The sequence below is a fragment of the Rhinolophus hipposideros genome, assembly GCF_964194185.1.
Source record: "Rhinolophus hipposideros genome assembly, chromosome: 1".
NCBI lineage: Eukaryota > Metazoa > Chordata > Mammalia > Chiroptera > Rhinolophidae > Rhinolophus > Rhinolophus hipposideros.
Genome location: NC_138047.1, coordinates 76658903 through 76676427, shown reverse-complemented (window position 1 = coordinate 76676427; position 17525 = coordinate 76658903). Strand labels below are relative to the sequence as shown.

At 35.7% G+C, this 17525-nt stretch overlaps 1 protein-coding gene across 4 annotated transcripts in view; it reads left to right on the top strand.

Annotated features, from left to right (window-relative positions):
* SLC9B1 (solute carrier family 9 member B1) overlaps positions 1-17525 on the top strand; it is a 62158-nt gene that overhangs the window by 7804 nt on the left and 36829 nt on the right. For 3 of the 4 annotated variants that reach the window (XM_081057177.1, XM_081057176.1, XM_081057178.1), the window contains exons 2-3: positions 6635-6704; positions 8642-8777. In XM_081057177.1, coding sequence (XP_080913303.1) covers positions 6636-6704; positions 8642-8777 — 205 coding nt within the window. In that variant the 5' untranslated portion in view covers position 6635. Of the gene's footprint in view, positions 1-5266; positions 6705-8641; positions 8778-17525 lie in introns of those variants that run through there. The other variant, XM_081057179.1, reaches the window with a different exon arrangement.

The window sequence follows — 17525 nt, the reverse complement described above, 5'->3', positions numbered from 1 at the left end:
TTATTCATTCTATAATTTGCTTCCTTTTAATTAATGTATTTGAAAAACCTATTCTTAGTGTTAGAGTCTCTTACTCTTCTACCAAAGATGCCTTTCTTGTTAACCATATTTTGTTGTCATTTTGAGTATCTGGCATTTTTTGTTCTCAGTTCATTTGATGTTTATTCCACAAATATTTATTGAGTGCTTACCTGTGCTAGGTACTATGTAGATCAAGGGTGAAACCAGATATAATCCCTCCTCTGAGTGAACACACAGGCTTGTAGTTCCATTGAGATGGAATAAGCTTACTACAACCCGTTTTCCACTGTTCACAACCAAAAACTCTGGATAAATGCAAAGAGCAACTACCTGAGGGCTCAAAAGTAAACAAAAGCAGGTGGACTGTGAAAGAGAGTCAAAACTACAAGGATGAATTTCTCTAGAGCTTGAATGTTTGATCTGAAGACAGGCCCCAATCATGCAACTGTGTAAAGACAGTACAGAAGGCCAAAACTATAATAGAAAACCTATTTTTATGGCCTGAAAATCTGGGAAAATTTGTCCAAAACGAAAGTGTGAGAAGCCTTTGTTGTTATGGTCGTTATTGTTTTCCTTTTGCGTTTTTCCCCCCATTTATGGCATTACAAGCAGCTAAAACTTGGAGGAAAACCCCATCTTACCACAGAAACCAGGAAAAGAGACCTTGAGAGACAGCGAGTGAGGTGGGCGGTAGTGCAGATTCAGGAGAGGAGCAAATTGGAGAAAGGGGTTCTTTAATTCTGTGTATAAACTGAACCAAGTACCTTAGGTCAACTTCACCTGTGCATGCATGAGACAGGCCCAAAGCAGCATAGCAATGGCTTTAAGAACTGAAGTAAGCTCAAAACAAAACAAACAAAAACAAAGAAAGAAAAAAGCACTGCCCAAGTCACAGACTAGCCCGACTGGTTCATGTACGGGACAGACGGAAGGCAGTATAGCAAAGGCTTTGAAGATGACTGAGATTGGAAACAATGCGCACAGAAAGTTCAAAGAGAGTTTATGATCGGCACCTACACTAGTTGATTGTCTGCCAAACAGACAAAAAAAATTAAGTTTTCCTCAGAGGGTTTTAACAGAACCCAGAGTCTATGCGAGAAGACGTCCAGTACGTACTCCAGAAGTACTTGACCTACAAAGAACCAGACAATGATTATCTTCGGGGAAAAGAGAATCAACAGATATCAACACAAAATGACACAGATGTTGGACTTAATCAGACAAAGATGTTAAAAGAGCGATTATAACTATGTTTTATGGTAAAGATAAGCATAGTTTAATGAGTGGGAAGATACTCATTCACAACAGAAAAATAAAAGCAGTTTAAGAGAAGCAAGTCAAAATTTTTGAACTACAAAATACAATATCTGAAATTAAAAATTCACTAGATGGACTCTATAGCAAAATGGGAATAAATGAAGAAAGAATCAGTGAACTTGATAGATAAGTAGAAATTGTCCGATCTAAAGCACAGAGTGGGAAAAAAAAGATTGAAAAAGAAAACGAACAGAGCTTCAAGGAACTGTGGGATACTATTATGGACTCTACAGCCTAATGAGGCAAACACATTAACCAATCACTCTAATAAATATATAAGCACAAACAGATAAATGTCCTGAAGAAAATGATCAATGTTCTATGAGAGCATATAAAAACTACGTGACTGAGCTTAGGGGCAGACATAGTGTCATAAATATTTCTCTGAGGATATGGTCTTTGAACTGAGGGATAAAAAAGAGTTAACCAAATGAAGGGGAGACTGGTGGTGGGGAGTGTTTCAATTAGAAGCAAAAGCAAGTGGTCATCCCCTGCAGAGGAAATCTGGCAGTTTCAGGGAACTGAAAGACCGTCAGAGGGCCTAGGAGTGATAAAAATGGATGGGGAATGATATGAAATTAGGCTAGAGAGGCAGCCAAGGGCCAGATTGTGCAGGATCCCGTAGGTCATTGCAGTGGGCTGAATGTATTCCCCTAAAATCTTAACCCCCAATGAGATGGTCTTAGCAGGTGGGACCTTTGGGAAGTAATTAGGTCATGAGGGTAGAGTCATTATGAAGGGATGTGTACCCTTATAAAAGGGAACCCAGGGGGCTCTCTAGCTCTCTCTTTGCTATGTGAGGATACAATGAGAAGTTGGCAGTCTGCAACCTGAAGAGAACCTTCATCAGAACCCAACCATGCTAGGACCCTGATCTTGGATGTCCAGCCTTCAGAACTGTGAGGAATAAATTTCTGTTGTAAGCCACCCAATTATGGTACTTTGTTATAGTAGTCTGAACTACAACAGTCATGTAAATATTTTTGTCTTTATCCTAAAGCCAGTGGGGCACTCAACCACTGAACTAGTGGAGGACTGCAGAATGGAACCTTCAGGATCTTCAACGTTAAGCCGTTGAGAAGGATGAGGCTACATAGGAAATAGGGAAGGAATAAGAAAGATGGTGGGGTAGGGGACAGGGTGGCAGAAATGAGAGAGTAGTTTAACAAAAGCCAAAAGAAGAATGCTTCATTGTGTCATATGGTCAATTAGAGATTATTTATGACCTTCACTAGAATTATTTTGTGAAGTGAAAGGAGTAGAACCTTAACTGAAGAGCATTGAGGAGTGAATGAGCATGCAAGCTACAGAATGAGAACAAATATTTGTAAGTCATATATCAGATAAGTGATTAATATCCAAGATATAAAAAGAACTCTTACAACTCAACAACAGAAAACAACCCAGTTTAAAAATGGGCAAAGAGTTCTGGAAAAAATTTAAAAATTAAAAAAAATAAAAATGGGCAAAGGACTTAAATAGGCATTTCTACAAAAAAGATATACAAATGGCCAATAAGCAAATGAAAAGATGCTCAGTATCACTAATCATTAGGGAAATGCAAATCAAAACCGCAGTGAGATACCATTTCACACTCATTAGGATGGCTATTATCAAAAAACAAAATAACAAAAAGTACATGGAGAAATTGGAACCCTTGTGCATTGCTGGCGTGATTATAAAATGGTATAGTCACTGTGGAAAACAGAATGACAGTTCCTCAAAAAAATTAAACATAGAATTACCATATGATCCAGTAGTTCTACTTCCATTTTTAAAAATGGGCAAGAGAATTGGACACTTTACTAAAGAATATAGTTAAATGGCCAGTAAATATGTGAAGATATGTTAGTCATCAAGAAAATGCAACTTAAATCCACAATGCAATGTCACCAGAATAACTAAAAGGAAAAAGACAATGAAACTGAGGTTAACAAGGAGTTGAGTAATATTAAAGAGTACTGGGTTCAAATTCTAGCTATGCTACTTGCTAGCTGCATGACTTTGGGAAAATTTCTTAACCTTCCTTGGTCTCAGTTTCAACCTGTGTAAAATGAGGATAATCATCGAGTCCCACTCGACTGAGGATTTTGGGGAGCGATGAGGGCGGCGCAGGGTTAAGGAAAGACAGTAGCCATAAATAGAGTTTAAGCGTGGCCAAGGGACCTGCAGCCTCAAGGACAGGGCTGGGCGCCTACCATTAGCTTTTATCAGTTAGGTGGGGAAGTAAAGGAGATAAATCTTGACACTCTCAAGATCTGTGAATTCCATACACCATAATAGGAAACTGATTCAAGCCAATCACCCTTGCCTGCAGGCAGGTGAACCATGAGTCTCAGGATGTATGTACTTCCCCAAGGGACAAAACCTTTATACATATGAATAGATGGAGAGCACATCACTGAATCACTTCCCTTGCAGGTTTTGGGAAGGAATGCAGCCACAGAGGCAGAGGCTTTTCTTAGCCTGGGAACGTGAGGGGCTGTGCCCACCTCTACGAACCCTGTGGGTTCTCCTGTTGGTCCCCACTCGACTGCAGACTGCGCCTGGCTTGAGTTGTTCTCCCCTTGACCCTTCCCTCTCCCCCGCCCCCACCCCGTGGGGAATCTTACTCGTCATTGGCTGACTAGCCATCTTTTTGGGGCCAAACAGGGAGACATGAGGTGCAAACACAAAGGTGAAGCAAAGTCCCTGAAAGGATCTGTCTCGCAGACTCTCCTTTCTTTGGGGGCAGGTACAAGGAGACAGACGGGTAGGCTGCTGTGTGGCCACAGAAAATAATAGTAAATAACTCAGTGTTGTGAGATGATTCATGTTAAATGCTTAACATAATCCAACTGTGTCAGGTGTTTAGTTACATCATTTAATCTTGACAATAAATTAATATTGTATCATTATTTCACAGACAAGGAAATTGAGACGTAGGGAAATAAATCACTTCCCACAGTTATTAAAAGATAAAGGGGAGAATGAAATACATTTCTATCTCAACTCCAAAGTCCTTGCTTTTAGTTACTATGCATACCACCTACCAATTCCACTCTTAACAGGTATGTAAAGAGAGTATTGAGTAATTGCCTGGCACAAATATTGCTTAACACAGTATCTTCTCTTACAGCAGCTAACCTGTACATTTATTATTCAGACTCCTTATCTAGGTTTTGAAGCTCTAATGCATGGTGTACTTGCTTGGATTCCAAGTCCTGCTATTCTAATTATGACATAATTGCAAATCTTAAAATACACTGCCTGGTTTCTTGATGTCTCTGCTTGTGTGATTCTTGGTGTTTTGTTTGCCAGCTCCTAGTCCACCTGCCTAATTATGACTCACAATTTCTCCTCATTTAGGTCACAGTTCAGATGTCACTTCAGATCACTATAGCATCATCCTGTTTTTTTTCTTCAGTACTTAATCACAATCTGAAAATTGTTTGTCTTTCTCTTACCCCAAACAAGAATATAAGCTCCATGAGAACAGAAACCTACATTTCTCTTTGGTTTTGTTTGCTGATTTATCTTCAGATCCCAGGAGAGTAGACATTAAAAAAATTACTGGCTGGGGGCCAGCCTGGTGGCTCAGGCGGTTGGATCTCCGTGCTCCTAACTTCGAAGGCTGCCGGTTTGATTCCCACATGGGCCAATGGACTTTCAACCACAAGGTTGCTAGTTCAACTCCTCGAGTCCCACAAGGGATGGTGGGCAGCACCCCCTGAAACTAATATTGAACACAGCACCTTGAGCTGAGCTGCCACTGAGCTCCCGGATGACTTGGTTGGAGCGTGTCCTCTCAACCATAAGGTTGCCAATTCAATTCCTCGACTGCAGCAAGGGATGGTGGGCTGCGCCCCCTGCAACTAACAACGGCAACTGGACCTGGAGCTGAGCTGCGCCCTCCACAACTAAGACTGAAGGGACAAGAACTTGACTTGGAAAAAAGTCCTGGAAGTACATATTGTTCCCCAATAAAGTCCTGTTCCCCTTTCCCAATAAAAAAAAAAAAAAAAATTACTGGCTGGATGAACTTTGTGCCCTGACCTTACAATTCATGTCACTCAACTCCAAATTTTTAATGGCCCTAACCCTTGGCCTGTCCCTGGAGAACTTGACACAGCTTAGGTGATTCAACCTTCCTGTTCATAGAACTTACTAACATTTAGCTTCTGGTCTAACAGCTAGTGATAGGTAGTCATTCTAAGGACAAGGTAGTAATTTTGATAGTCCTGTTAAAATGGAATTTTATTCTAAAGGAACTTAGATATCTATTTTTTTTTAGCATATGTGCTGCCGAAGCGAGCACTAGACATCTAATTTTTTTCGTCAAATTTAAAAAATAAATGCTATTTTCTGTTCAATGTCATAAATTCAGTTATGATCCCTTTAGGAGTTTATACACTGATATTTTCCTTCATTAAAGTGAGACAGTATATGTAAAACCCCTAGAGTATAGTAGGTCCTCAAAGGTTAATGTTCTTTTTTATTAAAAATTTTTATTATTAAAATTGCTTGCCTTAAAAAAAAAGTATAGATACTTTAACCACTAGGGGAGTTGGTCTTTATTAAACACCTAAAAATTAAAACTTGAAATATTGAATTTTGTCCTCAACAATTTTTTGTCCACAACTCAAGAATTGAAAAATATTTTAAAGGCAAAGGTACTCTCCCTACACTCAAAAGCAGCAAAGATCCCAGAGAAGGTAGAAACAACAGATGTTTTAAAATAAAAGTTTCCAGACCTTATTCTTCTTTTGACTGGTTCTAGTTCATTGTTTTATTTTCTAGTTTATTCTTATTCACAATAAAACCTGTTTTATTTTGTTTAAATGTTTACCTTACAGCCCTTTCAAGTTGACCATGTATAAAGACAGCATGTATCAGTAACTTACAGATGTACATATTAATGTAGTTGATCATATTTTAAATTTTCTTGGAGTCTCTTATGTAGGAATGTGAATGAAGATAGAATCCATCAAAGTTGGAAATGATCTCAAGTATAAAATAAAGAGCTGGGTTTTCTAATATATGCCTTTAAGATACGGCCCAGCATTGTGAACTATTGAGGAAGTAGTACATTTCAGTGTGATAATGTTTTTTTTAATACTTGTGCACCTGACTTTGGTTAACAACTTTAAAATGAATACTGGAACTGTTTTGATTATAAAGGTATCTGACTTGACTATGATACAACTTTATGATTTAAAAAAATCATTAAGAAATTAATCCCACTTAACTATGTGTTTTTTTTCAGATGGACTTATAGTCCTTTTTTTTTTCAAATAATTTTTCTTTTAAATATTAGCATGTACACCACAGAACAAAAAAATGAAGATTTGGAGGATAAAACCATCCAACCATCTACAACTCCTCAGGTAAAAACTTAAGACTGTATATGACATAAAAATTAATCTGTCCTTAAAATTTATTTCCAAATTATTAGGTTTTTTTTAATATATCGAGTTAAAAAATGAATAGTCATTTTAAAATAGCTAATTTTAATAGGTCCTAAGAAATGAGCAAAAGGAATGAAAAGATAAAAAAGGGTGACTACAGAATATTTTGGAGATAAAGAAGACATATTTTAGGAATAGTGGAAATACGGCTTATTATTTCTTGCCATGTCCAGGAAAAACTCAGTAATTTAGACTATAAGAGGTAAATAAAGACAAATCTAAACTAATTAAAATGTGCTATATTTGAAGAGACCCACATTTTGTTTTTGCAAGTATATAGAGTAAGTCACTAGACATTTTGTTGGTCCAGTTTTACTAAATAGTAATTGTTTGTATTAGAATTATAGGGTTTTTAAATTTTTTTTTAAGTAGAGGTTTCTACCATTCTTAAGGGCCAAAAAGTTCTTTTAAATATTTAAAATATTCACCACTAATTCCGATTACTGCTTTTATCTGTAAAAACTTCATCCTAGTCTATGTCAATTTATTATAAATTCTGAAATAATAAAACTTAAAATGATATGGTTTTACTGTATATGACTTTTCACCCACCCTAATCAAAATTCACCTTTGTGTCTTTACCTTGGTCCTTTTGTACAGTGACATACTCTCAAAGTCTCTACACCAGAGCTCCAACAGAGTAATCATGATCAGGTTTAAAGAACTTTGATCTTAAAGAACTACATAATTCGTTTATATGAGCAGCTGTGGTGCCCATCTCCCTAGTTATTGTTTTATTTCCTTTCCCTTCCTTATTCTGTCCATGCTCTCTAGCATTTGTTACCATGTCTTGTGACAACATGATGTTCTCTCTCCCCTGCACTCAAAGTATTATCAATACAAAGTGTTGGCCCGTGTGTACATACATACTCGTACACACACACACACACACACACACACACACACACACACACACACACTATGCCAACAGTAAGGCAAATTTGAAGATCTCTATTCCAGGATTTACTCTGTTTTGTTTTTTTTATTTTTTATTTTATTTTGATTTGTTTACCTTGGGAGGAGCTTCTCAATAGTCTCACAAACTTTTTTTTTCTAAATCAGCAGTTTCATAATTAGACTAACTACCATTAAAAGCCTGGATGATCTCAATATATTATCTCTAAATAATAGTGGAAGCATAAACCTTGATCTTCTGAAGGCTTGATATATTGTTCTCATTTTTCTTTCAAATATATAACTTTCAAATGAGTCCATGATAAGTTATATTTCACCTCCTTTCCAATTTAGTTGTATTTTTATTCCACAGAAGTTTTTATTTTTATTTATTTATTTATTTTTATTTTAATTTATTAGTTTCAGGTGTACAAGACAAGGTAATACTTAGACGTTCAACATTTATATCCCTCACACTGTGGACCCCCTTCCCCCCCCACAGAAGTTTTTTTTTTTTTTTTTTTTTTTTTTTTGGTTGAGAGCCCACTGGCCCATGTGGGAATCGAACCGGCAGCCTTCGGAGTTAGGAGCATGGAGCTCCAACCGCCTGCGCCACCCGGCCGGCCCCGCCCCACAGAAGTTTTGTTGAGCAATCTTTGGGAGTTAAACTGAGGAGAGACACTTTTAATTCTTCTACCCACACCATAGTCTCACTTTTTTAGTATACATATGAATCACAAATGAAAATGGCAGGGAGTCAGGTCTATAAAAAACTAAGTCAAGGTGCCCTGCAAAATGCTCAGCTGTGCCATCCCCATACTCGTGTGTCAGTATCACATTGATACAGAGCATGAATATACTTTTGTATGTGTAAGTCTCTATGTTGACAATAATAATGAGTTAAATATTCATAAAATGTATGAAAAGTATATTTCTTAAAAGATTTCTTTGTTTTACTTCAGATCCTCAAAGATAATAATACTAGTGAGCACGAAGAAACTAAGGAGAATGTCTTCTCAGAAACAGAGGAAACAAAACCACAGATGGAAAAGAATTGTTGTCCTCCACAAGGAACACTGAATAAGATTATTACAAACGGTATGTGAAATAAGAAATATAAGTGGAGAGAAAATGAGAAATATATTTGATAAATATGAAACCACAAGCCAGCAAAGCCACTGCTTAATCTACAGAGGATGCCAAAAAAATGTACACACATTTTAAGGAAGGAAAAAACTGTATTAAAATTGTAATATTCAATATACACCAATAACAAAAGATGAATACAAGTCACATTTGACTTCTGCAATTACAAGAGGTGCTCAAAGTGGTTACCATCAGCGTGTAGACACTTCTGATGACGGCGAACTACTGCTTGAGCAACGTTGACCAAAGTGTCCACTTGTATACATTTTTTTGGCGTCCTCAGTTTATACTCCAGATCAAATGATCAGCTCTATTACAAGCAATATGTGGACGAAAGGAAATGTTTCCTTGAATCTGTCAACAGTAATAATTGCTTAACAGGTCTATATTTTAATGAGTTTTGTGCCTTTTTGATGTTAAATTCTGGGGATTAGAAACAGCACTGATTAAATATTTTTATTTAAAACGTACTTCTCACGTTTATTTTTAAGTTGTCTGGAAAGAACATTATACTTCTGGCAATATTAATGTTCTTATTAAGTTATGCCCCCAGTTTTAAAACAACTGCTGCCTTGTAATGAGGTGTATAAAATTTGCTGTCCCACTAAAATTTTAAAGTATGTCGTTGTCACGAAATATGTATGTAATTTTCTTAAATTTTTTTCTACATATTTTATATGATTAAACTTAGAAAGATTTTGACTTCTAGAAGTATAGAGCCTATAGAGAACAAAAATTATTTTAAAATATGATGAAGGATAAGCAATTGAAATTTAAAATTTTTATTTTCTTCTTTGCTGCTTGCTAACTTTAAACTTTGGAAAGCAACTTTTACTAACTGATTTTGCATTTAGTAAATGTTGCTTTTTAATTAACATCAGTATTTTTAAGGCCCTGAATCTAAACTAAACTAGAACATCTGCCAGTGTAAGTGGCTTGACTCCTCTATAAATGTAATTCCATGCATAGGTCTTACAAACATGTTCCCATGACCCTAATTAGGGGGCAGTTTCTATAGAACAGTTGTTAGAGTAGGGCCGGGGCTGAAAGAGAGAAAAATGTATTGATCACCAAAGACTTTCTATTGAGGTTGAGGACTGCAGTTTGCTCATGAACTAATTGAGGATAACAAGAGTACTGAAAATACAAAATTATTTAGGTCCATAACCCATTTCCTCCTTTGTTTTCTTTCACTTTTGATTTTGCCATTTTAAAGAAGTTTATAGGGAAAGGAGTTTCTATGCTTGTATCTTGGGGGGGGTTATATTTTTGTACTCTTTTTCACTTTCTCTCTCTCTTTCTCACACATACACTCTATATTCACACTAAAGAAACGCTTAAAACAGTATATTCTCTGGATAATAGAAATAGAACTGCATTTTCTCTACAACTCATACTTAATTCACCAATTCCACAGTATATGCAAGTTAATTTAAATAAGAAATCTAAACTCTCAACCACACATAGAAATCAGTCTCATCACTTTTAATCACATTGTTTATATCCCTTACTTGGGAAATGGCTTGCCTAGTCCCAAAGAAATGGCTATTCTAGGGCAATAGGCTATTCTTCCTTTTTTGTTTCTTTTTAGTTTACTTTCAATAAAGGTACTAACTTATTTTCATGAAGCTGTTTTTCCTTTAAGTAAATGAAAGGAAAGCTTTATTATATATCTAACTTTGATTTTTAAATAATCTTGAGGCCAGAATATCTCCATTAAAATCTTATCAGTTTTATGAAGTCAGCAGCCTTGGAAGTTTAGGGCTCAAAAATAATATCCCAGAACCTTCCAGATTCTGTTCCAGCATCATCATTCCATCCTAACAACAAATAAAATGCTGAACTGAAAAATTGACCAAGAAGTGAGGTCACAGGGCAAATTACTGCCCCCCAAATTGGAGCCAGATGGGTGGATACAGAGAATCATAACAGAGCAGAACCCTCTGTGGGAACCAGTACCAGGGCAGGAAAACCAAAAGTGTAATTGTAAATTGGCTGGAGGCTCAGTGTGGACAATTCTGAGAGTAAAACTCCAGAGGGAACCCAGTCATGGTGTGAGGGGAACACACTTTTGTGAGTTTTTACCTCCAGGAGCCATAGGGGGTGGGGGGCAGTTAACCACCGTGAAATACACCAGAACTTTCTGTTCTTTTTTTACAAGACCTGTCCTCAAGAGAAACTGTTTTATCAGAGCCCAACCCACCTGGAAGAAGAGAAATATCCAACTTCAGTCCCCTCTAGCCATCCTAGGGGGATACAAAAAGAAAATAAAGCAAAACCTGAGAGGCACTCGTGAAAGTCACAGCCCAGGGGCGCAGGCTCACTAAAAGACTGGAACCTAATCATAGGACTGTAAACTCTTCCCCTCCCACCACACATTACCACCACATTACCAGAGGTCCTTTTACCCAGAACCAAATGTTTGCCTTTGAACAAAAATATACACACTATATTAAAAGGCAAAAAAAGCAAAACAAAACACCCCCACAGTTTGAAGAGACAGAGAAAGCATCAAAACCAGACCCAGATTTGGCAGGGATGTTGGAATTATCAGACCATGAATTTAAAACAACTATAGCTAATATACTAAGGGCTCCAGTGGAAAAGTAGACAACATGTAAGAACTGATTGGTAATGTAAGCAGAGAGATGGATATTCTAAGAATCAAAATGAAGTGTTAGAAATTAAAGACACTGTAACAAAAATAATGAATGCCTTTGATGGGTTTAGTAGTAAACTGTACACAGGTGAGGAAAGAATATCTGAGCTTGGAGATATGTCAGTATAAACTTCCAAAACTGAAAAGCAAAGAGAAGAAAATATTGGGGGGAAAATAGAATATCCAAGAACTATGGGACAACTACAAAAGGTGTAACATACTGGTAATTGGAACTCAAGGTGTGATCAAGAAATATGGTGAGTATTTAAAATAGAAACATTTATTACAGTAAAAGACACATTGCCATTGACTCCCACAAAATATTCCTCCTTGCTTCAAACACCCTTATCCCATTGTTCCTGCCACTTTCTGAAGCAGTTCTGGAAGTCCTCTTTCCTGAGTGTCTTTATTTCATGCTCCATCGTGACAACACTCTGTGTCACGCATCGCTCCTGGTACAGCAATTTCTGTCAAATAAAGACATTACGAGGTGTCCTCATCCACCTTACTCACCAGATCTGGCACCGTACAAAATCAAAATGACCATGAGAGGAAAATGTTTTGAATAGATTCAGGACATCAAGGCAGCCAGGACAGCACAACTAAAGACACTCACAAAAGAGGACTTCCAGAACTGCTTCAGAAAGCGGCAAGAATTGATGGGATAAGTGTGTTCAAAGTGAGAGGGAGTATTTTGAGGGGAAAAAATGGCAATGTATCTTTTACTGTAATAAAATTTTTCTATTTCAATTCATCATATTTTGTGATCACACCTTGTATTATTAAATATAGTTGCCACACTATATTTTACATCTCCATAACTTAATTATTTTATAACTGGAAGTATGTACCTTTTGACTCCCTTAACCCATCTCTGACCCCACACCTCTGGCAATCATCAATCTGATCTCTATATCTATGAGCTCAATTTTGGTTTTATATATACCACATATAAGTTAGATCGTATGGTATTTGTCTTTCTCTAACTTATTTCACTTAGCATAATGACCTCCAAGTCCATCAATGTTGACACAAGTGTCAAAATTTTCTTTTTATGGATGAATAATATTCATTGTATATACAAGTATACATATCTCATTTCCTGTATCCATTCAATCATTAATAGTCACTTAGGTTGTTTCCATATCTTGGCTACTGTAAATAATGCTGCAATGAACATAGGGGTAAATATATCTTTTCCAGTTAATGTTTTAATTTTTTTGGACAAATACCCAAAAGTGGACTTGCAGGATCATATGGTAGTTCTAATTTTGATTTTTCGAGAAACTTCTGTACTGTTTTCCATAGTGGATTCACCAATTTACATCTCCACCAACACTGCACATGAGTTCCCTTTTCTCCTCACCAACACTTGTTATTTCTTGTCATTTTGATAATAGCCATTCTAACAGGTGTGATACCTCATTGTGGTTTTGATTTGAATTTTCATGATGATTAGTGATGTTGAGCATCTTTCCATGTACCTGTTGGCCATCTGTATGTTGTCTTTGGAAAATTTTCAATACAGATCCTCTATTTTCAATTGGATTGTTTGGGTTTTTTGCTGTTGAATTTATGTGTTCTTTATACAGAAGGTGCCAAAAAAAATGTAAACACATTTTAAGAAAGAAAAAAACTGTATTAAAATTATAATACAATGAATGACACTAGCATTCATTTGATTAATGCCATCTTTGAGTGAACGTCATACTACATATTGCTACATAATTCAATTCAACTTCGAAAAGTAACACATAGATAACATCTCTTAAAATGTGTATACATTATTTTGGCACCACCAGTATATTTTGGATATTAATCCCTTAACAGATATATGATTTGCAAATATTTTCTCTCATTTGGTAGGTTGACTTTTTATTTTGTTGATAATTTCCTTAGCTGTCCAAACTTTTTAGTTTGATGTAGTCCTGAATCTTTTTGCTTTTGTTGCCTTTGCTTTAGGTATCAAATACAAAAAAAAAATCATTACCAAGACCAAGAATTTTATGATTTCAGGCCTTACATTCAAGTCTTTAATCCATTTTGATTTAATTTTTGTACATAGTATAGATAGAGGTCCAATTTCATTCTTTTGCATGGGTCTGTCCAGTTTTCCCAACACCATTTATTGAAGAAACTGTCCTTTCCCCATTGTACATTCTTGTCTCCTTTTTTATAAATTTATATATATACATGTATGTATATATATGAAAGTTTATTATTTCTTGTCTGTTTATTCTGTTCCTTTGATCTATGTATCTGTTTTAATGCCAATACCATACTGTTTTGATTACTGTAGCTTTGTAATACAGTTTTAAATCAGGGAGCATGATGCCGCCATCTTTGTTTTTCTTTCTGGACTTTATTTTTGAAGGATATTTTAGTTGGGTATAGACTTTAAGTTTACAAGCTTTTTTTTCCACCTTTAAGCCATTTAAAGATTTTTTTTTTCTTTTGACTTCTGTTATTTGTAATAACAAGTCAACATAACTCTTCATTGTTGTTCCCCTGAATATGACTATATTTGGGGGATAATTTTAAGTTTTCCTTTTATCTTTGATTTCTACTGTTTAATTATAATATGACTAGGTGGACGCTTCCTTGTATTTGTCCTGCTTGGGGTTCAGTAGGTTTTTGAATCTCTGTATTGTCTTTCATCAGTTGTGAAAATGTTCAGTCATTCTTTCTTCAAATATTCTGCCCCATTTCTCCCTCTGGAACTTAAATTACATATATATACATATGTATATATATATCACACCATATCATATTGTTTCATAAGTTTTTTTTTAATTAATAGACTTTATTGTTTAAGCAGTTTTTTTTTTGAAGTTCACAGAAAAATTGAGTGAAAAGTACAGAGAGTTCCCATATAACCCCTCACCACCACCACCACCCCACACACAATTTCCCTGTTATTAACATCTTGCATTAGTGTGGTACATTTGTTATAATTGATAAACCAATATTACACATTATTAATATAATCCATAAATTACATTGCGGTTTACTCTTTGTGTTATACATTCTGTGGTTTTCGACATGTATAATGACTTAGAGCCACCATTACAGTATCATACAGAATAATTTCATTGCCCTGAAAAACTCCTGTGCTCTACCTATTAGTCCCTTTCTTGCTCTGGAATCCCCTGGCAACCAGTCACCTTTTCACTATCTTCATAATTGCAAAAACTTTTAAAAATCTCTATTTATTCCTGGAGACTTTTTTTTCCTAGAGACCTGCATCTTCTGCCTCTACCTAATGTGCTTACTTTCCAGGTCAGTGGAAGACTGTCATCCTAGTGCTTCCTTTCACTGCTCTCCTAATCTTGAGCCAGTGTTTCCAAGATAAAAATCTTTCATCTTTCCTGGTTTCCTCCTGATTTTGCTAGCATAGATCTTCAAGTAACTGCCTAAAAAAAGGAAACATAAGAACTAAACTTGAAGTTACCTCACATATAAAGAAAATATTTTTATTCTGCCTTCATACTTGCTTAGTTAGTTAGATATGTAATTCTAGATTAGAAATGATTTTTCTTAGAATTTTGAAAGGGTTCATCCATTATCTTCTAATATCTAGAGTTTCTACTAAGATATAGTATGCAAATCTGTTTATGATTCCTTTGGAAATGGCTTTTTTTTAAGTACCTAGAAGATTTTAGAATCTTCTATATATCCTTGATATTACAACATTCACAGTGATAAGTGTAGGTTGGACCCTTTCATCCTTTGTCTTGGGCACTTCATTGAACCTTTCAATTTGAACACTGAGAAATTTGTATATTAATTCCTTGATAGTTTTACCCCTCAACTCCCTTTTTTCTTTATTCTCTCTTCTAGTCAGATATTTTTCATTTTTTCAGATTTTCATTTCAGCGATCATACTTATTTTATCTCCAAAAACTTTTTTTGTTCTCTAATTGTTTCTTTCATGTGGTATTCTGTTCTTATTTTATGTATGTTCTCAAATCTCTGAAAACATAATTTTGTTTTTTTCTTTTGTTTTATTCTGGTCCGTAAATTATCTGTTTCTTCTGAGATCAGTTTTTTAGTTTGTTTTACTCAACTTTTCACTTTGATGCTACTGGTTCTTATTTTATGCTGGTGATCCTTGGTTATCTGATATTTAAGAAGGAAGGTCTCAGTAGCTTACGTTGATATACTACTCATATTCTGCTCTGAAGGTAGAAGAATATGTTGGGTCCCTGCTCTGAGAGTCTTGTTGGGTCCCTACTCTGAGAGTCTTCTGCTTGGGCAGGACAAAGCTTTATTGACTAATGGGCTTTGGCTTGTGGTGTATGGACATAGAGCTGGCTATGATGTCATGGATTTTCCCCATACCAGAATGAGATGTTTTCACTCTGGAACTCCAACAATTACTCCTGAAGCTTTAGTTGTCCCTTATATAGTACATTCGGTTATTTAAAGTATGATAAATGCTTGCAGTTTCTAAGCACAGGAATGGAGAGAGGAATGGAGTTGCTGACTGGAGCTATTGTTCCATTTCCAAACCCTTGATTAACTTCCCTCTTTTCAGCCCCATTTCCTCACTCCTGCCTTTAGTTGTATAACACCTCCAAGCCTAAGATTCTTTCATTTTCTATTGTCAGTTGGATTTTTTTTGTAGTAGTTGACTCACATATTCAAGGATACAGCTTTCTCCACCCATTTCCATCCTTCATCTTGGTCTTATCTGCTTTCATCTCCCAGAATTGTGTGTGACAACCACTCTATCTTCTCCCCTAATTGTGTTTATGGTTGTATATGTATTCCTTTTTGTACGTCTATACTTTTATTTCAGTTAAGTCTTGAGTGCCCTGCCTGCCATCTTGAGCTAGCTTGGTTTTGTAATATTTCCTTCTCTCCCTTCACCTCATCTTTTCTACGTAATCAAAACTCTCATTATTTCGTTTATCTGCTCTCAGCTTATTGTTGAGCAATTAGCAAATAGGTTAATTTTAAAGGAGGTGCTTGTTTATTCATGTAAATATCTAGTTAGTAAAATAGCATGAAACATGATTAACTACAGAAAATATATATGGGGTAGAGAAAATTGTTATAGCCTTGCTGGAATAACGGTGTTAGGAAAAATAAAACCCAAGGAATCTTTATAGGGCCCTCACAGTAATTTTCTGCCCAAAGCAGTCTCCTTTTTATTTATGTCCAGGTGTAATCTTCTATTTCAGCTGTTAGAATGGGAGCTAGGAAACTACAGCCCATAGACCAAATTCAGTTCCTACTTGTTTTATAAAGTTCTATTGTGCCAAAATGGCAAATTTGAGTAGTTGTAACAGAGACTATATGACTCATAATGTCAAAAATATTTCCAATCTGAGCCTTTACTGAAAAGATTTTCTGACCTCTCTCTTAGAAGATCATTTCTACACCATGTCCCCCTCCCGCCCCTATCTTTCTTTTTTCAGGAATTAAGCTGCAATTTAATAAATAATCTTAAAGCCCAAATTTTTCTACTACCCCACGTATAACCTGGGTGGACACCACCAGATCAGAGCATCTTTGGATCTTAAATTGACTGAATTCTATCTAATTTCACTCCCTCCCCCAATAACATAGTGACTAAACTTGTTCCATATACTCTCCATATTTTTTTAAATAGCAAACACTTGATTTTAGTGTATTTGGATTTTTTTTCTCTCTTCTTGAATCAGTTTTAGTAATTTGTGTCTTCCTAGGAATTTGTCTGTTTCCTCTAAGTTGTCTCATTTTTTGGCTTAAAGTTTGTATTTCTCTAGCATTCTTTTAATTTCTGTAGGGTCTCTGGTGATGTTTCCTCTTTTATTCCTGATTTTGGTAATTTATATCCTCTCTCTTTTTTTTCTTGGTAAGTCTAGCTAAAGATTTATCCATTTTGATGATCTTCTCAAATAATTGTTTTTGTTTCATTGATTTGTCTCCAATTTTTTTTCTATTTAATTATTTTCCACTCCAATCTTTTGTATTTCATACATCCTACTTATTTTTGGTTTGGTTTACTTACCTTTTCTAACTTCTTAAGGTGAAAGTTTTTGTTGTCAATTTTA